The sequence below is a fragment of the Bacillus rossius genome, chromosome 3 (assembly GCF_032445375.1).
Source record: "Bacillus rossius redtenbacheri isolate Brsri chromosome 3, Brsri_v3, whole genome shotgun sequence".
Classification (NCBI taxonomy): Eukaryota; Metazoa; Arthropoda; class Insecta; order Phasmatodea; family Bacillidae; genus Bacillus; species Bacillus rossius.
This window is the reverse complement of record NC_086332.1, coordinates 23,674,687-23,701,668: the sequence shown is the minus strand read 5'-3', so window position 1 is coordinate 23,701,668 and position 26,982 is coordinate 23,674,687. Positions and strand designations below refer to the sequence as shown.

The following is a 26,982-nucleotide window of genomic DNA, read 5'->3' as shown; positions in this document are numbered from 1 at the left end:
TTTCATGTACCGAACCATACGTTTACGTATAATTTCATGTAATCCTCCAACCATTAAACTGATGCCTGGAACAACGCAGGAGTTGGCTCCTGACCTGAACACTTCCAGCGGAGTGAGGATGGTGACCATGAGGTCGGCGTGGATGTAGCCCATCTCCGTCAGCGACATCGACAGCACCCACACAAACCTCAGGACAAAGTCCTCCACGATTGCAAAGTAGTAGTAGCCCTGCCGGGAACACAAGACACCAGCAGTCTAGTTGCTCTCTTCCCTCACACACTAATTATTATTACACTACAGTTAAAACAAGCAGACGTGGACGGGAATGGCATTTTTACTTCAGGAAGGAATCCGCTTGGGAAAGCCATTGGATTTTTCATGATCATGAAACATTACAGCATTGAAATTATGTCACCTAACTTGGTATACAGAAAAAAAAAATATTAACCATTAATATTTATCTCAAAATCATCTCATCCATCCCATAAACCAATAATAGTCCAAATGATTTCAAGTGCACAAAAAAATATTGATACGTAAGGACAAATTATAAGTAACACATAATCAAAATAAAATCAAACATCTTATTCCCTACTCATTTTCCATAATACCATAATTTACTTTTGATCATACATGATGACCAAATTAAAAAACTGAAAACCATTCCGATGTTTCTGAAAGAAAAATAACTTTATGGTTTAAATATTTGATACCAAGATGGCGTCCTTCAGTTTCGTTATGAAAACTGAATTTTGAGTCGTTTTGAATGTGACGTGTTTGGCACATTGATCATTATTGGTTTGTTATGTGACTTAGATTATGAAGAAAATGTAATCATATAATGTTTTTGTATTATAAAAATTAGTTTTCTGGAAATTTTTACGATCAAATACAAACAGATAAATTATTTTTATGTTAAATTATTACATGTAGATATCATGTTTGTTATTTACAAATATAATTAAAAATAAATTATTTTTATTTACTTACAATTTGTAGGGTATCTGCATTAATCAATTTAATACCCCTACTAAAATTACAAGTTACTCCAAATTTCAAGATTTTGTTTTAAAGTGTAAAGATAAACTTTATTACATTATTTTTTTTATTTTATTCCTGAAATGATGAATGTTATACATGGGAAGCACCTATAAATGCCAACTATTGAATGGGAAAAATTAACATAGGGAAATATGGAAATGATCAAGGAAATATTTTGAACATTATAAACAGAAAAACGTATTATGCGGGAACGTTTTACTGTATTTTGAAGTGTTAGTATTCCAGGTTGAATTGAATACGAATAGTTTTTAATTCATATTTGACAGCTTCAATATTCACACAGGCCTGCTGATAAATAATATTTTTTTATGATTTAGAAAAAAAATATATATATATATATAATCAGAAATTGCATTGAAAAAGCTAGTGTCAGAAAATTTATTGTAATTACAGTAAAACCTCCATTAACGAATATTCTATTTAACGAAAAACCCCATGCAACGAAATAAAATTTTGGTCCCGCTGAACCTCCATAAGATCAATGCTTTTTTAACCTCTAAATATCAAATTTTATTTGTTCCGAAATAGTGAAATTCCCTTTACAACGAACTGCCGCTTTTGAAAAAAACGCAAAAATAAACATCTCCTACAAGACATCCACTAATTTCCGTAATTTGTTTGCATTCACTGCTTAAAAATACGTGCGTATAACCTTAAAAATAGGGATGGGCCGGTCGAATCCTCGAATCCTCGAATCCCACCGAATCTCTAGTATTCGAAAGATTCGAAATTCGAGGGAAAAGATTCGGGATTCGAGGAAAAATATTGATGTAAATGTAGTACTTTAAAAACTTAAATGCTTACAATTTACTTGGCCTGTTTACGTTTTCCTTGGAACACATCCTATTGAGGTACAGTAGAACCTCGTTAATACGTGATGGTCAGGACCGAGATAATCACGGATTACCGAATTTCACGGACTAGCGATTAAAAGCCCGGAAGGTCTTGTCAAGCTTCTCAGACACCGGCGTGCAGCTGGGTAAGGGCCGGCCTTCTTCGAATTAGTGTCTCAGCTTAAAAAAATACAGCACTGTCTAGCCATTAGTTCACGGTCATTTACAACAGCCGAAGAGAGAAAGATAAGATCGTGCTGACCTTGCACCCTCCTCCCCTCCCCCTCGTACAGCCGAATGCCAGCCAGACACGCCGAATGCCAGCCAGACACGTCACTCGTCACTCGCCAGGCGCCTGCCTTGCGTTGGCGGGTGGAAACAAACAAAGGGAGACGGGAAGCAGAAGTCAGGACATCCCCCTCAAGTTTAAAGAGTGACAAATGTGACAGCTGAAAGGGGGGCGACACAAAGGGTCGGTACAAACAGCGTTGTGCAGAGTTTGGCGGCCCATGCGATGGCTTGTAGTGTTTGCCGGCCGCCGGCCCGCCTGACGTTAATTTTAAGCACTGACAATTTTTACTTCTCTTTTTTTTCTTCTCTTTTAAATCGTCCCGGATTATCCGATTCCCGAATTAGCGCGTCACGGATAACGAGGTTCTACTATATTGTACTTTTAATTCGTTATTATATAAAAAAAATTATGAAGCATGTACTGATTTGGGAAACTTACTTTATATTCATCAACATGGATGCATTGTCGCTACATTGGCATTAAATAAGGCATAAATCACATATGTATTCTCAGAATATGCTAAAACATAAAATAAAGCACATTTAGGATCTAGACTAAATATGAATCTTGTTTTTTTTTTAAATAACTTAACCGAGAAATCTGTTACTTAGTAATACAACAATAATGCCGACTTTCATCACAAGTTACAGTCGCACATGTAGTAATAACAATGAAATAATGAATGACAAAAATTAATACATTATAAAATTATTATTTTAATCGCAATTCAATTTTAAATATTCTGATACACGTTCTATTAATGAAAGTTTTTAGGACCAAGTTTGGTTTGTGTAGACTACCAACGTTAAAATATGTATTATCTGAGAATTCCATGATGACCAACCAATGAATTTGTTAGCTAATCATTTTAAGCAACATAAAAAATAACTAATTTTAATATAAAGAATTTTAATGGGTAAACTAGAGAACCCACCGCGTCACTTTTAACTTCGAGCATATTAATCACTATGCTTTAGTGAGGCTTAATTTTAAAAGACACACAACAATATTTCTTATGGCCTAAAACCATTGAAGCCAAGATGGCGCCTTTCATTTTCCATTAAATATTTCAGGAAAGCGTTTACCTTCATTTGGGACTTTAAACAATGTCAAGTTGGTAACTACAAAATATTGTTGCGTCGGATGTTGAATTTCGTTTTCCGATTTCCGTGGATACATGAATCACTGTACTCACAGATAATACCTGAATGCCTTAAATCCACCAAGTCGGATTCTACAGCAATTGATGAAGTGACCAGATTCTTACATGATCCTACAGTTAACCCAGAAATAAACATTCTCGAATACTGGAAAACTCAGTCTGCGTGTTCACCCAGGCTACATAAACTGTCCAAAAAATATTTGTGTTCACCACCTGCGACAGTGTTCTCTGAACGTTTGTTCAGCACTGCAGAAAACATGTGAACAAAAACGGAATCGTCTTGATCCAGACCGTGTCAAATCCTTGTTTTTTTAAATAAAAATTTAAAGGGTTAAATAATTCTGCATAATGTTTAATTTTTTTCTCTTAACTTATAAATTATTTTATAATTAACCCTTGAGAACTGGATTCGGATTCGAGGGGTGGATTCGAGGTACTTTTTGGGATTCGGATTCGAGAAAAATGGGATTCGAACCATCACTAGTGTTTATTAATATTTGTTTTAATAAATTTGCATGTCGTACAGAAAAGCAAGACAATTTTGCCGTGGGTATTTTGAGCAAAAAAAAAAAAAAAAAAAAACCATATAACACCGAAATCTTTATTTCTTGACACAGAAATTTGTCTTAAAATAACACCACAAAATCTTGACTCTAACTGTTGCTGCCTATAATTTTTTCCTGCTTATAACATCTTATTTTTAAAGTCCCAACATTTACTCTATAAGGACTACTTATTTACATACTGTCTATAACGTTTCACGATGATGTAAGTTCTGCTTAAAATTTTTGTTTACTGAAATTCAAGAATGCAGCGAAAAAAATTAAAAAACTCTGTGTATTCTATATATAAAAAGTACTTACATTCACCAAGCCAAGCATTATGTCCCACTCTGTGTGTTTCAAACAAATGTCACAATATTTGTTCAAAAGATGTGATCATAATTGTACACTACCGTATTCTCCATTGCCCACTCAACTTGAATATTTTTTATTAAATGAGCATAATTATACATGAAAAAATATATTAGTGCTCTGGAAAATATTGTTTTTCTAAGGAATTAAAAAAAAATCAATATTTGAATATTTGAACAAATTCGTATGTTTGGAGAAACAGAGTAGCAGACTCACAGTTGAAGAGTACACAATTTCCTCCCTCAAGTACTTGTTGTCCCCTGCTTTTGAGTCAAAGAGCCCCCAGTCCATCTTTATGTCCCAGGTGTAAGCGTAGCACGAGCTGACAATGGACACCAGCACCCACAGGTACAAGTAAGGCTCATCGGAAGCAAAGGTGTATCTATCTGGAACACAGGAGTCGCACAACATACTCTCTTGAGAAGCTTCACCAAGTTAATAAAAATACATGAGGCTCGTTCTCACATGGCATGATGGTGATTTCATTTTTATGACATTTCTTTGGTCTCAAGGTAACTTCTGTAAACTTTTGAATATATCTGAACACATATTAATAGTAGTTCTTATTATTTTGTTTTGTATGCAGTTATCTCAAAGATCAAAGGTAGGCTACATACCACAATATTATATGCAGATACAGTGAAACCTCGTTAATATTATCCCGCTTATTACGAATGACTCGTTAATATTACCTATTACTATTTCCCCGTAAAATATGCCCATTAAACACAATGAAGATTTGTTTGGTTAATACGAAATTCTCGTTATTATGTATAGCGAACAATAACAATTCCCGTCCGTATAAACAAACAGTCATGTTTACCGTTTAATACGAACCAAAGATTACCACAAAGATACGGCCCCGCCTGAGTGTCCGAAGTGTGTTTTTAACTCTATGTTTTCAAAATCACTCGTTCGTGTGTTCGATATGTTCAGAAATCACTCGCGTTTGTACAATATTCGATATATCGAACTTCACGTGGGATGGTATTTACGTTCGATTTTGTACTTCCTTTGTATACATGAATCTGTGCCGGACCAATAAAAACAAAATATATGTTACGCCTAACGTGTTTAATATTTGTGTACGTTGTAATGAAAGTTTAAGTGAATTATCTCGTGAGAATTTTATTAAACTTTAGAATTTGTACGTACACACATAAAAATGGAGGCAAAACGTAAACGCAAGGAAATTGCATTGAAGACGAAAATTAAGATAATAAATTCAGTTCGTCAGGGTGAAAAAACGAAAACAGAACTTTCTGAAGAGTTTGGTATATCAAAATCAACCTTAAGTACAATTCTAAAGCAAGCAGATAAAATAGAAGAAGCGGTCAGGAAAGGTAGTAATCAAACTAAGAAAAGGATGCGCGTCGGTAAACATTCCGAATTAGAGGCCAAACTGCTGGAGTGGTTTCATCAAATGCGCGCCGCCAGAGTTCCAATTTCCGGGCCTATTATCCAAGAAAAGGCTGATCAGCTGGCACTGCAACTCAGAATTGACGATTTCCATTGCAGCAACGGATGGCTTCAACGCTTCAAAGATAGGCATAATTTGGCCACAAAATCCATTTGTGGCGAATCTGCAGCTGTCGACCAAACAGCAACGAGTGACTGGCTTCAGTCAGTACAGTCCATCGTAAGTAAATTTGCACCACAAGATGTGTTTAATATGGATGAAACAGGGCTTTTTTACAATCTGTTGCCCAATAAAACTCTAACCGTAAAAGGTGAAAACTGCCATGGCGGTAAACACAGTAAAGTTCGTCTTACAGTTTTACTATGTTGTAATCAAGATGGCAGTACTAAACTTCGACCCTTGGTTATTGGCAAGTCTGCCAAGCCAAGATGTTTCAAAGATGTTGCAGCAAAAAACCTGCCAGTAGATTACGAGGCAAACAGTAAGGCTTGGGTCACCACAAAAATTTTCCAGTTGTGGTTGTTAAAATTGGACAGGAAAATGGCGACTCTAAATCGCAAAATTTTGTTATTGTTGGACAACTGTGCTGCACATACTGCTCATGGTATGAAGTTGGAAAACATTACCTTACTCTTCTTGCTACCAAATACAACAAGTGTGACACAACCACTCGACCAAGGTATAATACAGTGCTTGAAAAGAAACTACAGACAGCGCTTGGTGAAATACCTTATCAGGCAGTGTGAAAAAGGAAAGACTGAGCTTCCTAGATGGTCAGTTTTGGATGCTATCCGCAGTATAGCCATGTCGTGGGACAGCATCAGCCAAAAGACAATTGTGCATTGCTTTGCAAAAAGTGGTTTTGGCCAGCAAACTGTTGAAGAACCTGACTGTGATCAACCTTTAGAGGATTGGCAAGAGTTAAAAGAACATGTGCAAGTTGATAATGACTTCAATGAGTTTGTTCATATTGATGACAGTGTGTACACCAGTGCAAGATTAACTGCAGAAGATCTTGTTGGTTCACGAGGATTACAGGAAACACCAACGGCTGACGCTGTACAGTCACTTTGTGAGGGTGGTACAAGTCAGGATAATGATGGTGATGACGACAATGGTGAGGTAGTGCATAAACTTCCAAGCAAAAGTGATACAATCAGTGCTTTGCGTACACTGGAAAATGTACTTGCTGCAAGTGATGTGCCAATTGACTTGATTGCAGGATTTGAGAAGATATGTTCTGCTGTAAATGATATTTACAGAGATAAGTGTGTCCAGAAAAAAATTAATGATTTTTTTAAACCTATGTAAATATATCTTGCATACTTTGCATAAGAATTGCTATACACTCAACAGCAATTAACTGTACGGTAAATGTTAATCATTTTTGTCAAAACTTTGGAAGCGAATTAAATAAGAATACATACATACAGCAAAACCCCTTATTTGCACTTTTCATGGGGACAAAGTAAAAAAGTGTAAAAAGCGGGAAAGTGTAAATAAAGGGAAAAGCATAAAAAGGAGTACAGTTTACCTTATTTAGAATTTTTTTCCTTTTGTTTAATAGCACATACTACAATGCAGGTACAAACACACTAACAACAAATTTTACTTTAGTATTTAATCAATTATTAATTTACCACATTTGACAAAAATAAAAAAAGAATGAAAGCCAAAATGTTTTTCTGATTACTTCCTAAAAAATAAATTTGAAATTTTCTTCTGCTTGCTTTTTTGGCTGTTCAAGGAGATTATTTGCCTCTCCAAATTATAAATACAGTTGCAACCGGCAGGGTTTATAACAAATACGGGCTACATACACATTGCTCACAGTAAAAAATTTTTTAAGAAAAGGCCGCAAATTGATGAATATTTACCGTCAATAGCGCGCCAAACGCGGAGAAAGGTCATTGTACTCGGTCAGCTGCTGTAACGACGCGGCGGCGCATGCGCACTCTATGCTCCGCCCAGACTCATGACGCCATCAGCCGCCAACCAATAGATGCGAGCTTAGCGGAAAAAAATATAAGCTCCACCTCCCGTGTACCAATTTTATCCAGTTCTAATACCAGTTTATTGGTATACGCACCAGTTTTCTCGCTGCCGTGACATGTTCAAGTTTACGTTTATCATGATGTCTTGATACCAATAATTAATTATTTACGATCCCCAGAAATAAATGGTTAGTTTAAAAAATATGGCGTCAACTGTACAATACTTCCCAAATTATAAAAGACGTACAGTCAAACCTCTCTGAAACGACCCCTCACGGTTCCCAGGAATAGGGTCGGAATAGAGGGGGGGTCGTAATAGATGTTTTCCGAAATTTTCAGTTGATTTCAACCCCCCCCCCCCCCCCAACCCCTTTTCCCAAACCGCTACTCGCTAAGAAACCAGCCATACAATGGCAGGATGCTGTCACTCACAATGCTAGACGGCTGTGCTTTAAACCTTCATGACAAGTCCGTCGCCCTACAGGCCACCTCTAAAGAAAATATGTCAATAGACAGTTTATTTTTACTGGTTAGATTACATGTACGATTTCTTGCTTGCCGTAGTTAAATACACTAGAACCCCGATGTCACGAACCCCGGATTTAACGAAGCAGTGATTTTACGAATACATTCTCGAGAACCGTCAAAAAATTGGACATTTTGACCAAAATGTGAAAATCAGAAGAAAAAAAATTTAAAACAAAACAAAATGAAAGATTATTAAAATCTGTTAACTTTAACACACAGCGTATTTTTTGTGTCGGCTTTAATATTTCCAATAATGTTCATGTGAGAATAACAAAAAAATAATGGGACATTTCCTTTAAAAATACGGCAGCAGTAGCTTGTGCAACGTAAGTGGGAGCGCGGGAATATCGTCTAGACAGGCTGGCGGCAGCACAGGCGGCGGATGCATGACGTCATACGGCTTACCTCTCCTTCCCTTGTCTAGACTTCAAGGTTCATCCCTCCCAGGCATACAAACCATCGTGTCTCTCTCCCCCTCCTACTTCAACGTCCTTTGGCATGTGAAACTGTCAACATCCTTCCTCACCTTCACCAAACTGTGTGCGACTAAAGCCAGGTTTGTATAGTCCAGTTCTGGTAAAATGAAAAATTTTTAAGGGCCCCCGCGACAGCCATTTACCGTTAATTGTTTTGATACAAATTGTTTGTTAGTTACACAACATTATTTCTGAAGGAAAATCACTGAAACTTCAAAATTTATTTAATGGAAAAATTTAGCAGGGCCGTAAAAGTATTCATTTTTGCCGCAAATGAACTATACTCGCCCTTCCTGCCGGACAACATTCTCGGCGCGTGACGCATGGCAACTACAGTCGTGTGCCGCGCACAGCCACGAAAAACCTACGCAATTTCCAAACTATACTATATATCCGACTGGAGTCTGTTTACGAAAAGCATTTAAGAATTTGTTAATGGTTCTTTTGAGATAAAATGGCTAAAAGACATGTTTTCGAAGTTTTAGGTGTAAAAAACCCGTTACAAATTTCTTGAAAGTATCATAGGGAAATGCATTACACCTTTATCTTTATTTTTCCGCCATATAATGTTATGGTCACCGCTCAAATTTCACTGTTATCTGACGGGAACGAGATGACTGTGCGCCAGTTCAGAAGCCTTGCACTTAGAGGTTTTACCGCGCTAGAACTACCATTGAGCGTCGATCTTATCATCCCGCTTCACTAACACACACGCTGACCAGACGGCGCCCTAAAGCTGATTAGAGGAAGCATGTAGAAATGCAAGGCAGGAAATTTTTCCAGCTTATCAACCAGGACCCGGGCAAGTCTTGACTATTAAGCTTTTCACATTAAAATATAAGAGACTTGTATTGTGTAATTTCGGTGTTATTTAGCGGTTTTTCTTAAAAATCGCTTTTTTCGCATTTTCCATATAAATTCGCGGAAAATTTCGCGATTTCGCGATTCACCATATAATCGTGGCCCTAGTTATTGCTCGCGCGAGAGGAGAACGTGGAATGTTAGAAGAAAGATAAATGCGGGGTAGACAGACGGCAGCCAGTGTGTTTCCTGCGCGGGGAATAAGTGGCGTAGCCTTTTTTTTTATGCTGGGTGAAGCGACCTTTTTCTATCAACCCACGGGAAAAATTAATTGCTTGAGCTGTCAAAATAAACATCGCTGCGGCAGTTAAAACAAGTCGAGGCGGGCGTGCATCCAGTCGGTCGCTGTGTATTGTCAACCGATAGTAATCAAAATCAAGAGAAATCCAGCAGGTAGCTTTGCCTTAACTGCGTACCACACTAGACACTCGCAATAAGCTAAACGTAAACACGTTGCCACAAAAACCTTTATCTGCACCCTGCCGACAAAGGGACGTGGAATGGGGGTTGTTAAGCGCTGACAGCGGTCGACAGGAAGCACTCGGCAAGAGAAACGCAGCAACACGTTACTCACCACAAGAAACTTATTTTCTGTCTGTTTATCTTCGGATTTTCGGCAATTTTTTCACGGTTCCTCGAAATCGGGTTGTAATAGAGAGGTGGTCGCAATAAATGGGGTCGCAACAAAAAGGTTTTACTGTATAAAACAGTTACCAAGACACCGCTCATTTTATCTTGTGAAGTTTATGTCTCGTACCAGTATTTCGGCTAAGTTGTGACATAAATACAGTATCAGAACTTACAAGCAGCCATGTTTGTACATTCATGAGTTTACGTTTTTCCCTCGTGCATTTTAGATTGTCTCCTGCTATAATTACTCGTACTTTTACACGCCTAGGCTTAAATTATTACATGTTTAGAAATAAAAGCAACTTTTCATGTTATAAAATATGTATATTTTGCTATTTAAAATGTTCATTGCCTACTAGCTCCACGGTATTTTCTGGTTGTTTATGGTTGTTCGTGACGTAAATAGCGGGATTGATTCGATTTTTGAGACGTAATTCGCGGGAAAGTATTGTATTGGACTATATGGGAACCAAACGGGACCTGAAGAATATAGTGCAAATAACGGGAAAACGTAAATAACGGTAACGTAAATAAGGGGTTTCGCTGTACGTATATGTATACTAATTATCAGTCTGTTATAGTATATTTTATTAAAACTATTAAAATTGCTTCTAAGTGTATTTTGTTAGTGTGCATGTCAATATCTGGCTTCTATTACAATAATAATATTCCACATTTTTAGTGCTCTGACATGTAGGAATTCAATATTTCTTATCGAGTTCTTATTCTACCTATTGGCTCAAGAACCTCATTAATATGAACCTCGTTATTACAAACTGAAATATTTTACTCCCCTTCAGGTTTGTATTAATGAGGTTTCACTGTATATTGTTTCTCATTTCACCAACAAAAAAATGAGATTAAATAGTATGACTATTAGACACACAAACATTGATAACAAGATTACCAAACAACCAGTACCACATCCCAGGCCATCTACACTAACATGGTAATCTGTATGAAACACAAAAAAGAGAGAGAGAGAGAGTTGTTTTCAAACCTGAGTACGCAGAATGCAGCGAGGAGAACAGTATGACGAAGAAGGTGGTGGCATACTTCCCAGCGTTGGCCAGGTGGGGGAAGGCTTCCTTGGTGTCGCGGTACCGTCGCAGACACTGTGAGAACCTCCACCACGCTGGCAGGCACGTCACTATTGGCCGCAGCACCCACAGGAAGTCCGAGCACATGTTGCTATCTACAAACACACAAAACACTCTGTTAGGCGTACAATCTGCAGCAGTAATACACTTATTAAGACATCCAATACATTATTTTTATTTTTGAGTTCTAAATTAAAAACAAAATGAAGTGAAAAATGTATACTGATGCCCCGGAATATCTACTATGTCTTTCCAAAAGCAGCCCTTCCCAAGTCACAATTTTAATTTGTTTTTATTTTGAAGGGTAGGAATATTTATGTTTATAAAAGAATTTAAATCCATGTGGTAAACTTTTCTTTCTTCAACAGCTGTATGAACTATTAAAGTTTAGTATTAAGACCATGAATTTGTAAAAATGTTCAAAGGCCAATCTCTGACTTATTTAAAGTCATTTTGCAAATGCATCCTTTTCTTTGTGTGATAGTCCCTTCCGAGAAGTCTACCTGGAGTCGCCCTTGTGCCTTTCACATATAGAGTAGAGATGTCCACATCCCACTAATTTAAATTTTTGAATAAATTAACTAGGATCAAATCAATGTCTTGGATTAAATTCAATAGTTTAATGGAGGAAAAAATTAATTCAAAAGCCAAATACAGTTGGTTGATTAAGAAATGTATATATAGCAAAGGGAAGAGTCAGCACCAACCTGTTTTACTATCTGTTTCCATCCCTTTGATACTCTTGGATACAAGTGAGCAACATCAAAGATACACAAACAGACCAATAAATTATGCTGTTAAAAGATCAGCTCATGGAAAAAAAAAAAAAACCTCCTTGTTTTTACACTGTGTAGTACACTTTAAATGATGGATTAATGTTTTTGACTGATTACAGCAAAAAGCCAAACTAAAACATAGCAACTGTAATCTAACAGTGAGAAGTGTTACAGTGCAGATCGCCAGTTTGGCCAGCTGATGGCCAGAACTCTGGGAGTATTGTAACAAATATGAAGTCTTGAATGCTGCACCTCAAGCATTTAAAGATAAACATATTTTTTTTTTAACCTTGCAGTGAGTTCTTTCAACACAGATAATGGATCACAAAAGTTATTTCACATAGATGGGTTGAAGCCAGAGAACTCGAGCCAAGCCTCTGTGGTTTGAATCTACTAGAAAATCAAGCACTTTTCGCAATTTTGCCGGAATTCAGTTCAATGGTCAATCCTACTTGCCAGTTTTGTGTTCATGCAACAGTATTTCTATTTGTGTATAAATATTGTGTATATTCGCCCAATATGTAGTTTAATAAAATGGCTGACAAAAGCGTAAAATTGCAATCACAGGAGAAAGAGTGCAGTTTTATCTTCAGCACTGGATATTGGTAAATAAAAATGTGTTTGGAAATAACCTTGAAAAAACTTGTTCAGTAAACTATTTAAGGTTAAATGTAATCCTAAAAAAATTTCCATAAATGTATTACAAGGTAAGAGAATGTATGTTTAACACAATTATTATTTTATGAATGTGGAAGTTAGTATTATTTAGCCCATTTAGGGCTTAAAAAATTCTGGTGGCTCAAGTTTAGCTCATTAGAAAATATGTTAGTAATTCTGAACTTGGATCAGCAATTTTTTTTTTTCAAAGATTGACTTGTCTTTGAGTGTTAAAATATGAGGCTCGCCCATCTATATTTAATTCATAAAATAACACTAGTTCTTAAATTAAAAAATCAGAAACAAAATTCTGAACTTATTTTGACCCTTATATGTATTCTTTTCCCATACCTTTAACTTCCCTGCACAAAAAATTATAGCAATTGTAACAAAACTATGGTTTCTACCAGAAATCTGATTCACTGGCAACCTCAATGAAATGTAAACCCCAACTTGACAACAGAGACTAACTCAACCTCAATTTTAAAACTATGCAGTATTCAATATACCCTCAAAGTGATGAAAACCAAAACCTAGTTGATGCAAGCAGCAAAAACTGCAATGAAACATTTTACCTGAGGCTTCCATCCAATTAGGGTTGGAAATGTAGAAGCAGATGGTGAACTGGAAATCCAACAGCACCACCACCAAGCTGTTCAGCTGATCTGCCAGCCAGAAGTCTGCAAAGTGGACGTAGAAGAACGGTGCTGCCACTATCCTACCCTGCAAATTCAGAACTCAAACAGAGACAAACCTCAATAATTTTGAGAAAATATTTGTTAGGTGTTTTGTAAAAATTATAATGTAGAAAATCCTCAAATAATTAGTACAATGCACTTTGGTACAAACTATGCTAAATAAATGAAATTCTTTGATATTGTGGTTTGAGTAAGTTTTGATTAAAACTGTTGATTAGTTTCATGATGATATGGTGTATTGACATGTTTTATGGTATTATTTTGGTTTTATCGTAATTCACCATATACATGTTCTATCGCATAATCGTTGCATATTTTATGCTAAAATCAAATTCGAAAAGTAGCAGTGTGATTTTTATGCGAAAAAAGCATTTTTTTTAATAAAGTCATTCATAAAATCAGAACCTATTAATGGAAACTACTAGTGTTGCACCGATATGACTTTACAGATTAGATTACCGATTCGATTACTGATTATGAGAGCAATAATCGGCAGATACCGATTCAGTTACCGATTATAATGAAAAAATTTATTAAGTCTAATAATGCACACAAAATTTTTTATTCCCATGTGAATTTAATAACAAGATTAGTTAAAATTAAGAACACAGTTATAATAACAGTATAAAAATATATAAAATACACTATTAAGTCATTGCAAAGTGTAAATTAAATTAACTTCTATTTATATTTGTTATTGTAAACAACTAACTACAGTCTAATAATTGTAATTTACAGTGGGTAAGTTTTTGCTGCGGAAAACTAGCATTATTATCGACTATCACATAAGGTTGCATCGAGAAATTACCGTTTAACAATGTAAACATGTTGCTATATTTTGTTCACTTGAGTTTATAGAAAAATGTTTCCACACTTCACTTTTTTCCTCCCTAGTCGCCATCTCACTATAATTATAAAAAATGACTCAAAACCAATTCTAGCACATGTGATTTTATTAATGTTGACTGAATGTATAAAATTATAAATACTTTTTCACTTTTCACGTCACATACAAATAACACAACAACGGATAATGTTACCATAGACGCCCATAACGAGTTTGTAAAACGCAGTGATAAACTCTGAAAGGTATCGGGACCACGATTTTGAACCGCTACTACGACTCGAAAAGATCGATTCTCATAGAATCCACTGTAACTGCTTGTGGTATTTTGATTGCGTGCCATCTATTTTACGTCTCTGGCTATAGGTAATGTACAAGGCCACTAAACAAAAGACAGAACAAAAGACGAAACGTAAATAAACGTGTAGGAAAAAGAAAAATGTACTTTTTATTGTTCGAGGCAATGAGATTTATTAAACTTAACGAAATATCTGTAATCTTGATATGACGGAGTTAGATGAATTTTGTAATATATACAAATATTACTGTATTTCGTCCTAAAATGTGTAACAAAATATTACACTGTAAAAACAAAAACCTACTTAATTACGCCGGAACGTAGATAATCGGCAAAGTAATCGTTAAGATAATCGCCGATTACGATTAATCGGTAAGTACCCATAATCGCCGATTACAATTCATCGGTATCGGCATCGGTGCACCACTAGAAACTACATTTATTTCAAAAGTAAAGAATACAAAGCACACCAAACAATTTATATTAATAAGTCATGCAACAAAAAAAAAATGTTCAACTTTAAATAGAAAAAATAAAATAAAACTGTGACTTGAACGTGAGCTGGAACTAACACATAACTATCGTCGTAGTACACACTTGCCACGAAAGAGTGTGGGCATCAAATGTACTTTACTCGACACTAGACTGAGCACGCGCGTTGCTTGTAATCGGCAAGCTATTGATATTGATATTTGATTACTGCGGGTGCTCTTAACGGGAATCAACATAGCCAAACATGAACAATGCCAACTAGCGCTGGCTACATTTTTATAAATGGTACACAGCGACAACGAAGATGAACAGATAAAGATTATAACAAACATCTTTAAAATAAAATTTACACATAAGACAACTTTGTATTTCTGTTAACTAAGTACATAAGTAAATGGTAATATACGAATGAATATTAGATTTTAACTTTAAATACATTAATTTATACAGGAAAACTACTTACACAAAGCACTCGGAATATAACAGCGGGACCAAAAAATAATGCATCGTTTATGGAGAATTTTTTCTCTCCAAATTTTGATGCTCTAAAAAACTGTACTATGATTATGCGCGTGTGACAATTACTCGATAAAACACAGTAATCTCGACACCTTGTAAACCAGCACCAACTAAGGTGCTTGCGTCCCAATATTTTCGGATGGATTCCATCTGTCGACCTTGGCCACAAGGTTGCATTACTGCCCTGTCTGAGTATTTATTTCGCTCAGAGTTTACAATTTCTGCCTGTTTTCATTTCAGCATTGTTTGGTGTTTTCTAGAGGCTTACATCTCACTTTCTACGTTTCGTAATCCCATCAAAACTAATCCGACGTGGCGGTACAGGGGACTCACCAGCACCCGCAGGGCCCAGAACCTCGCCTCGTGCTGGAAGGTCCTGGTGGGGTTGAAGATGAACACAGCCATGATGGTGACGAGGGCCAGAGGGTTGGCGTACGGGGGAATGCTCAGGTAGTCGCTGTAGAGGAAGCTGAGCGCGCTCAGGGCCCACACCACCCCGAATATGGAGGCCAGCTCCATGATGTGCTGCTCCGACAGGTGGTTGCGCGGGTCCAGCTCGAATATCAGCACGTGGTTCACCCCCGACGACCGCCACCCGTACACGTTGATGCCCATGAGGAACAGGAAGGCCACGACGAGCAGCGGGCCGCGGTACAGCCGCGTCACTATGTGCCAGTCCTTCCTGCTGTGGTGGAAGATGGCTGCACACGGGAAACACAGAGCGTTGTCGGCGGGCCGATCCTCCAACCCTCAAATATGCAGCATGCACCATCAAATATTTGATGATACAGAGATCAGAATATCAAGGAAAAAAATCCTAAGGAAAAAAATCCTAAGAAAAAAAATCCCTGGATGAAAACATCCAGAAATTCAAACATTAACATCAGTAGTTGACCGGTCCTTCAATACTTTAGCCTGCAAAAACTTTCGAAGACACAGCTGTGTTTGCCTCCACCCAAGGTGCTCTCAAAACGTTTGTTTAGCACTGCAGGGAACTTTGTAAAAAAAAATGAATTGTTTAGACACTGAACATATAAATATTATATATATATTTTTTAAAATAAAATGTAAAAGGTTGAATGTTTATTCCAGAATGTTACCGGTATTCATATCTCAGAAGTGGATTCTATTCTCTTGAGAATCCAATGTGAGAAAAATGAGGTATGACCAACCGCTGGTTACCAGTTCCAATCTACTGCAGCCATAATTTCTTAAGTTGTGAGGCTACAGATCCAAGTTGCTAAATATGTGTTTACAGCAATCATTCATGATTTCATATCCTGTTCATGAATTGTAACGGTAAGCAATGAGGCCTGGATTTAGTGTTTGTTTACAGTTTGGTGACATAAACTGCAGTGACAATTCTCACTCTGGTGAAAGATACACTTCATAAAGAAAAGTGCACTGTTTGAAGAAATCCTTCACATATGTCTAGAAAGGGGTGAGTGAAGATTTGGATGAAAAAGCAAGTAATGTTGTTCCCAATGTAATTTTTTTTTTCTTCTTTTGATGAAAAAACAGGTTATCTTTTTTTATCCATTCCTAGTGACTTGCTGAAAATTTGACAGGATGTATTTATGCGAAACAAGAAAAAAAAGTTGTTTGAAAATCAAATATATGAAATTACTTAAAAGTAAACAAAATTATTTTATGCTTCACATACCACCACTATCAAAACTTTAGTAAAACTTAAGTTTGTAAACACATTACACTGTATTGAGTTTTCAGCCTGCCACACAATCTATAATAGTTTCTTACAGCAATTTGTACCTTTTCCTGTGTGTTAACCCTTCTTTGCATTTTGTTTTATTGCACAGAAGAATGTGAATTAATCTTGAAATAAAATATTTGAAAATGCTGTACAGTATAAACCAACTGCATCACAATAAATTCATTAAATTAATGAGTCATGTGTAGGGGTAGTCAAATTTCGTTAATGACGAAATCGCGAAATTTTAAAAAAATCACTTGCACATGATGTGTAATACAAATAACCTTACATGGTAGTGATAAGACGTTAATATACTGCATTTCGTTTTAACGAAATTTGCTGTGATGCGCGAAATCCGTAGTTTTTCACGAAATATGACGAAATCGCGATATTCGCGCGAAATTAACCTTTTTATCGCGAAAAATCACGTTGAATCATTCTGGAACTTGCACAAAACGTTTATTATTCCAAGAGGTTATATGTGAGACGCCATCTTTGCTTTTGTTTTTCTCTAGCACCCATAGAGTAGAGTGTGGCAATAAACATTATCACTTTAGCTACTGGTGGACAAATCACAGATGGCGTTGGTAGTTACGAGTGTCGAAATGTTCTATGATTTTGTTTTCACGAGTGCGTGTCTGTCGAGTTTAAGTTCTTTATTTCCGAGTGGATGATGTCTCTCTTCCGCATCTATGATCGTTTTCCGTTGAAAGTTTTTGTGTCATTTTGGTCATATTACCGTGGTCACATGATAAACGTATAAAATGCCGAAAGTTGTGTTTTCGAAAGAGCTAAATAATATGACGACGAAGGATTTTACGTGTTCAGTAAAGAAAAAGGCATCATGATGTGCAAGTTCTGTAATGTGCAAGTCGACTGGAAAATAAAATACACGTGTGAAAAACACTGTAAATTTCGAGCATCGCACTAGGTGAACAAAGCATCGGGTTCTGGAACTAAGCGTCAAGTTACTCTAGAACCATATATTTCACGAATGAAAATTATTACATCCAGACGTACGCCTACTCAGTCTCCGTTGTCGCACACGTTCCTACGAGACGTAGAAGACCATAAAACGGCAAAAATGACATTATTTTGCCGACCGCAAATGCGTCTGGTGACGCAATCGTCGATAGGCCTTAACTCAATCTTTGTTCCTTTCTCTGAATCGGCCAAACGCAGTCCAGAAAAATAGCGTCACTTCCATATTAGCCAATCAAATCATAACTTTCAAAATGCTAATTGTTGTATTTGGGCGTCCTAGCCGAGGCGACTAATTATTTTCGTAGTTGTCACGGCAATGCACGAAAATAAATGCCGGCCAAGAGTGCCAACATATACATGAACAAATACCGCACACGCAGTTGAGGCGGTGAAAAACGTAAACAAAAAAAAACAATATTCTGTACTGTTGAATAAGTACAGTGTTTTGGTGGGGACTAGTTTGCAGGAAATATATAATAGCTGATTTTCAGAGATAGGTAGTCAAAATGGACTTGAGCCACTAACATTTCTGATCAGTTTCCGATTTTGTTGTATGTAATCTTGAGAATTTTAATTACAAATGCAGCGTGCTAAATTTTAGATGTGAATGTACTTCAAAACATTGTTTTTGATAAATTTCGACCAAATAAAACAATTATTCCATCAAACATATACATACATGTGTATAAAATTATAATGACGAAATACCGTATATACTCGTGTATAGCGCGCCCTTTTTTCCCCTCAAGTAAAGGAAAAAAATAAGGATGCGCGCTATACACGGAAAAAAAAGTGAGGGGGTGAGACGGGGAGGAGGAGTGGAAGTCGTTAACTGCCGGGTGACGGGTGACGTTTCTGGCCAGCCCCCACACATACGCACAAGCTACAAGGCCTCTCTTTCACACACACACACACGCACGCACACAACCTGGTCTCTCTCTCTCACACACACACACACACACACACACACACACACACACACACACGTGCGCGCGCAAGCTTGCACTTCTCTTGTTTATTTTTAGACCTCCCCCTCTACAGAAAGCCGGCGCAGCTAGTAAAGTAAAAGAGAGAGAGAGAATGTTGTCGCCATTCCCCCTCCCACTTCCTTCGCTTCCTCGTCGCAGCTGCTACCGGTGAGTCATCTAGTCCTCCGCGTCACGTTCCTGCCTGCCTCCCTCCCGTTCAAGTACCAGTTGTGACGATACAGCGCTTCATTATCTTCAGTCTACACAGCAGAGTTTACGTATTTTCCTCACGCATCACCACACATCAATTTAAATTATCATTTGTTTCATACGTAATTATTTAACAGGTACCACAAAATGTTAGTAAAATTTATTTACAGGGAAAAAAAAAATTTTCTTTGGAATTTGTTGCAAAAATCGTGGTGCGCGCTATACACGAGGGCGCGCTATACACGAGTAAATACGGTAGTTATTTTTTCTAACTAAACAATTTTTTTTTCACCGAAATGTGGCACCGAAATAACTCTTTTTATTCACCGAAATGGGCCTTTTTTATTTACCATTTTTCATTGGCCCTAGTCATGTGTAACAGACTGGACTAGTGCAGCCAAATCAACATTCTATTAATAGTGACAAGATGTAAAGGATTTATTTTTAGGTCAATTTTGTTTTTAAAACAGGGTATTTGGGGTTTATTGTCATAACTTTCTTTACTTTTATAATACTAGATTAATTTGTTATATAATAAACCAATTTTAGATAGATTATTTCTGAACAATAATAATGAACTACATTGGTAGATTATAATAATTCAATAAGTAAGATCAAACAAATTAAATAAACTAGTTCTATTTATACATATGGTAGATAATTTGTGCTGAAATAATGGAATTCATTAAATTTCAACCTTAAAGGATTACATTTTTCGATATGAATGAATTTTTGTCAAAATTCTGCTTAGTTATATTATTTAACCTGTATTTTGGTGTTATACCGTGTTTTATCGCATAATCGTGACACCATTATTTTAGGACATCAAAATTTCTCCCTTAAACATCTCACGATGTTTTTTAAGATTACAAGAACTTTGTGTAGGTAGTTCTTCTGTATAAAACAATGTATTTTAAAGTTGAAATATAATATTCATTTGGAAATTACAGCTTACTTATTTAATTAACGAAGTTGACTAATGTGTAAATTTTCTTTTATAAACATTTGCAAACGTTATAACCTATATATTTTCATCTTTGTCGCCGCTGTGTACGCTTATAAAAATGTAGCCAGGCTAGTCGGCATCAGTCATGATTGGTTATGTTGATTCCCATATAGAGCGCACACACGTAGTCCAATATCGATACAGACGTATCACCAATTGCATGCAATGCGCGCACTATGTCCAGTGCTGAGTTAACTAGATTTGATAGCCCGCGCTTTCTCGTGGCATGTCCTACCACAATGGTTATGAGTTCCGACTCACGTTCGCGTCACAGTTTTGGTTTTTCTATTTGAAGCTGAACAAAATGTTTTTGTTGCATGACTTATTAATTTAAATTGTCTGGCGTGCTTTTGTATACTCTACTTTTTAAATGAACGTACTTTCCATGAATAGGTTTTGTTTTTACGAATAACTTTACATCACAAAAAATGCTTTTTTCACATAAATGTCACACCCCTACTTTTCGAACTTGATTTTAGTATAAAACATGCGATGATTATGCAGTAAAACACGGTATGCTGTACTGACTATCGTGTACAAGGAGCACTACAGGCCCGGCTGCCGACCTGAGAGGATGACGGCGATGAGCAGCACGATGAAGGAGCCCGAGAACAGCCCCACCTTGAAGGTGGTCCACGGGCTCTGCTGCTCCCCCAGGGGCGGCACGCGCAGCCTCTTCATGGCCCGCTGCCTGTCCCCGCCCTCCAGGTCCTGGGTCACCACCGTCTCCGTCTCCTGGATCAGCCTGTCGATGTCCTTGTTGGTGTAGAAGTGCGACGACTCCACGTTCTCCATGCGCCACCGGGCTCCGATGTCCACGCTCAGCAGCTGGAATGCCAACAACCACCTCCGGTCGAATCAAGAGACAGCTGAATGTTTTACAAATGTTCAAAATGATGACAGCAGCCATTTAACAAGTCTATACAGATTTCTAAGGACAAACATCTACGAAAGGTGGGCAATTATAGCTGGTCAAACAACAGCCCACAGTGCAAACAAGACACGTATTAAAGTAAACTCATTTCTTCTTGCTTGCATAAATGTCTCACTATCTGTCTTGCCCGAGCAAACTTACTCTAATGTGGCACAAGAGAGTTACTTTACAAAAATTAGCATTATTTCATGACAATAATTTGTATTTAATGCGCTCAGGACCCGAACGTAAAAACATTTGTGTTGCTTACTACCGCCAACATTGCAAGTACTTTATTTAAATATTGATTTCAATAATGTAACTGGACAGCCATTGAAACTGTGATTCTGCATGAGAGAACAAAGTGGCAAACCCTTGACCCTAAGAACTTGTAACAGCTCTGGGTTGACACAAATTATGTACAGCTGTCTTTCTAAATCATAACAATTACATCTTTAGGGTCACTTTCACTGAGCACACTTAAGTATCATGCTCATATAGTGAGGACTGGCAATTGGCATCCACTATGATCCTAAAGGGCTTTCAATGCAGAGCAGTGTGACATAAACACTAACTTATCATTACACATAATTTTTGTCACCACAAACCAATGATAATATTACTTAATCTTGCCGGGAACACGCACCTCAATCAGCAAATGAGAAATTACTTTGTTTACATGATGGAATTGGAGTTTTCTACCTTCAGAAGGATTGGAGAATATGTTAATAATAACTACTTTCTAGCCTAAGGCTACCAGAAGTTATAATACTTACACATGCGTACAACCCGATGTTAAAACACACAATGACACGACTCCAAACCGTTACAACTAACTCACCTTATCGTGCTTCTTGAGTATCTTGCGGAAGCCAGTGAAGTTGAGGTTCTGGTAGTTCTGCAGCAGGATGAGGCTGAGGTAGAACTCGCTGAACGCGAGCTTCAGCTCCTGCATCTTGCGAGCTGGCACGTCCCTCTTCCTCAGAATGTTCTTGCCTCGGCGCAGAGGGCCGTCCTTGCCCTTGAACTCCTCCTCTTGCGCTTCGCTCAGCTCGCTGCAAAGGTTCGCAAACTTGCGAGTTGCTTCCGCCAGTTTCTCTGATAATCACCACCAGTTTGATAGTTAAAAGTTACCAGCACTCTGTGACGATCTTGAGTAAGCAAACCAGTCATCAGTGGACACAATACGAACACTAGACTAGACATGCAAGAAAAAAGACTGTGCAGACCCCAACGTCATCACATAACACTTGCATTAAAACTTTAAACATATAAAATATTTTGTTTGTTAATTCTGTTACATTAACCATTGATTTGATATGAATATAGATATTAGTCATCTAACTTTCTATTATTGAGTCTAATGCGAGTATGGTTGATCCTTAAGCCAAGCATGTCAGAGTACATTGTCACATTGTATTTAAAAACACAAACAGAAATACACACATTAAAATAAAATGCTGCTGACTCAATAAGCACTGCAATGGGCATTTAAAAATCATCTGTTACCATAATGTTGGAAAAAGGTAAAGCAGTGAAATGTAAAATATGTTTAAACTTTTCAACTCTAAACAAGAAGCATTCCAACTGCAAAAAATACAAATAGAAATTGATGATTTCTTAATAAAAGGTTCTGTAAAAAGAAAAGTGCACACATTGTTAAAAATGAACCCAACTTAGTAAATTATGTGGGATTTAGATAAACATAATTTTTTTTTATAAAACTATTTATATTGTAAAAAAAACTAATGAAAAGTCATGACTAATTTGTAAAATATTGAATTAAAATTAAAAGCTCAACAGAATTTCTTTATAAAGTACCAGCAACACGCTACAACTTTGCTCGGGTAGATAATATTTTCAACAGAGAACGAACACTTTAAACAGTCATTATAAAAATCTGATATGTATTTAAGCTATTCATAATTAAAAAAAAAAAAAAACATTATAAATTACAGAAAAGAGTAAGGATAGGTACTCAATGTACAATATTAGAAAAATAAACAATCTGTTTAGTTTAACAGATACTGATTAATTTCAATATTACTGAATACACAACATTTTTTGTACTTTTCAGAAGAGATTCAAAATATACTAATCCTTCACATTCCCTGATCTAGATATACCAACATACAGTTGTGCATGAGAAAAGCACTCTTTACTCAGATCAACAGTAACATATTTGTACGTTTGTTGATGGAAATTGTATTAGCTTAAATTGTGAAGGTGAGGAATGTGCGACATCTGCATGGCTGCTCATCCTGCGAGCGTGATGATTTCAATTATGTTGTTCCTGAGTGCTTTAACTTGCAATTTTGCCCCATTGCACAGTTTTGAAGGGTGTAGGTTACACATAAAATGTAACTGGAATCCCAACTTATATTTTTAGACAGTCAGAAGAACGGCCTAATGGGTTGAGGGAATTGAGAAATTCTAGTTTGTTATAAAAACACCTGTTACTAAGTGACTGGATAATAAACTCCATTCAAAAATAAATAATGCATGGTGACACAGGCCACAATAGCGATTGCAAAAGGGATTCGCGTACTGCCAACGTTAAAAGTTTCAATAAAATTTTCATTTACCTTATTGCCTACATTTTATAACTACGTTACATCTGCAACATTTTACTAAGCCTAAGCTAGCAAAGCCCTGTTTTGAATTAAATGTTATATCTTTGGAACCATCTTTTTTTTTTTAATATCTAAAATGAAACATAGCCTATTTCCATTTTCTTACCTCCATGGAAAGATTAGCACAAATAAAAAAAAGTAAAGAAAATGAGTTCAATACACACACCCTTTATATCAGCACTTCCATATCTCTTTGGTGCAACTTTATTTCTCTGGTATACTTGTCTTCAAGATGTACATACATCTATGGTGTATTTCTTTACTATTATTTTAAGTATTTTATTAATCTTTTTTTTTTTTAAAATAAAACATAGCTTTTGTCCATCTGGTGAAAGAATTCTTGAAATTGATCCAGTAGTTTCAGGTTTACTTCACACAAACAAACAAACTCACGCACTCTTTATAATGTTAGTATAGAAGCATAGATTTGTGGGCCTAGCAACACAAAAAAATCGTAATTTCCCATTGTTCTGAACTGCTGTGTGAACAAGGTCACACAAACTGCTGGCCACACACCACTTTTCCCCACCAAACTACTCAGAGGGGACGATGCTCAGTACGAAAATCAAGTAGTCTTTTTTCTTGCATGTCAGTTTATGGCTATTTCTAAGCACTACATTTACTTACTTGTGGATTTACCACATCAGATATTGTGCCCAGCATTCATATTCAACATTTCAGATTCGTCTCTCACTTCTCAAGGTGTGATTAAAGTTAAATTTAATCCATTGCATAATGAAACAAGACAGTTATTTAGAGATATATGAAAGCATATGTAATACATAAGCAGTACAACCCCGGCTAACCAAAATAAAAGGGAGAGGGGGAGGGAGAAGTTTCAGATAAAAAAAATTTTTCGGTTAAGCCATTAACATTCTAATTATTTTTTTTTATATAATTGTAGTATGTAATTCTGCAATGTTTTAAAGGTAAAATAAATTCACAACTTTCTTTGTAGCCAACGCTTATTTTCTTTATCACAGTTACAATTTAAGTTTTAGAATATCGTTACATAATGTACACTTAGCATAAATTACTCCCTCCATTTTTGTGTAGCAAGGTCAGGCCATCTTTTTAACAGAAGGACATCAGCTTGCGTTGATTCACTGCATTGTACAATAAATCTTAGGGAACCTAAAATAACTACACAGGTATTTCTTTAAAGGAAAAAGTATAAATGTACAGTATAGTTAAGTATTTTTTGGATTTGCGATTTTGGAGACAATTTCAGTTAAGCCCAGCTTGGTTAACCGGGGTTTTATTGTATCACTTAAGTATCATTCAAACAGTATGGTTACAGCAACAAGATGCAAAGTATGTACTGAGATTCTGGTAATCAAGTCATGTTTGGCACTAAAAAAAATTGATATTATAAGTTATAACTAAGCCCTCATTGTAACTTTAACTACATTACAGCTTGCACTTGGAATGTACAGACACTTAAATTAAATTTTTGTTCACACTAATAATAGAAACAGGTCCATGAAATTATTATACCATATTTGACAATAAAGAATTTTAAGCAAGTCTGTCTGAAGTTGTCCTATTACACCCCTCACCTTAAACCCAATATTTTCCTTATTCACCTTTCTAGAATCTTATAGAAGATTTTTGCACACATCAACATTATTAAACTTAACATAGTTGGTGCAGTTGCATTTTTTTTATAGACACTATTTCCAATCTTCTGGAAACCTGACATCCATCCATACTACTCTTACCACCCTAGATGAACAATGTGTACATCTACCACACCACTTCCATTATTAATTGATTTACCCCAGGCACTTTTTCATCCTTCATTCTCTTTGATTTCATTCTCAACCTCTTCCCACATGAAATTATTTCCCTTGTCCACAGTTATTTTTCCTACTTCTCCTGTCTTATCTTCCTAAAGTACTTCCTCCAACATTCAGCTACTTCTTCCAACCTTACATTTTCTTCCTCTCATTTATGATCACCACTTTCTACTTCTTCTCTTTTTCCCTTTGTCACACACCATGTTACACCTTTAACACAATGCTTTGAACATATTTGGTTATTTCTTCATCCATACTTTATTCACTTCTTGCACCACTCTTTTTGCTTCAACTTTATTTTGAAACAATTTTCCAGAGCATATCTTTTTTTCCTGACCCACAGTCATGGTGATGTCTATCTTTGTGAAGCGGTCAGACCCTCCTTTCCTGAGGTTGACAATAAGTTAGCTCTGCAGCACCCTAGTGGGTGTGCTGCCTGTAGTACAGTAGCCAGACTGCCAAGCAGGACCTGCGTAAGTCAAGGCTGTGTTTAAGTATGATTGCTATCGTGATGAATTATCTGATGGGGAAAAAAAGTGACTCGACAACACAAAGAGCTATCATAATAAATCTACACAAAAATGCCTAATAACAATGACAATAATATTAAATAAGCTACTTGGTGTGAGAGACAAAGAGTCTTGAGAATTTAATTTTCCTTGGGTACAACATTTTTTTCTTTTTCTTTATAATCTCCTACTCATATCTTCCCTTGCATTGTTGCTTCCTGTCTTATTGCTACTCAGGCTACAATGGTTCTGTGGTCAGATCGCCCGCCTATAGTAGTGGCGATCAGCGTTGTTTTCCAGCTGGGCCAAACCATGACTATCTACAAGTGAGAAAAGTGTCATACGTTTGGTTTTCATAGGTTGTTTTATCAGGATACTCCAATTCCACGAGAAAATGCATTCTTTTGTTGTTCCAACTCTCATCCACCTCTTAGTGAGTGCTACTTAAATTTTTTTTTGGCAGATGTTAATAAATTTTGAGCAGAGTTAATTTAGTTGCCTGTATAAAATTTTCTATAATTTAATTATGATATTTAATGATTAATTAAGATAATGTAAGACTTAAATAAAGATCCCAAAAGACACAAAACTGAGATTCTATTATAAAATAATTAAAATGTAACCCATTGTTTTAAGCCAATGTGCAATCTTATAGGTCTTTCATCTCTAGAATTACACAGTGCTTCAAAAAAG

General features: G+C 36.4%; 1 protein-coding gene across 1 annotated transcript in view; it reads right to left on the bottom strand.

The window, feature by feature from the left end:
* LOC134530358 (solute carrier family 53 member 1-like) overlaps window positions 1–26,982 on the bottom strand; it is a 35,249-nt gene that overhangs the window by 3,668 nt on the left and 4,599 nt on the right. The window contains exons 3-9 of the mRNA XM_063365114.1: window positions 22,190–22,446; window positions 21,002–21,263; window positions 15,890–16,257; window positions 13,281–13,428; window positions 11,173–11,367; window positions 4,480–4,649; window positions 95–228 (exon numbers count right to left, since the gene is read on the bottom strand). Coding sequence (XP_063221184.1) covers window positions 95–228; window positions 4,480–4,649; window positions 11,173–11,367; window positions 13,281–13,428; window positions 15,890–16,257; window positions 21,002–21,263; window positions 22,190–22,446 — 1,534 coding nt within the window. The remainder of the gene's footprint in view (window positions 1–94; window positions 229–4,479; window positions 4,650–11,172; window positions 11,368–13,280; window positions 13,429–15,889; window positions 16,258–21,001; window positions 21,264–22,189; window positions 22,447–26,982) is intronic.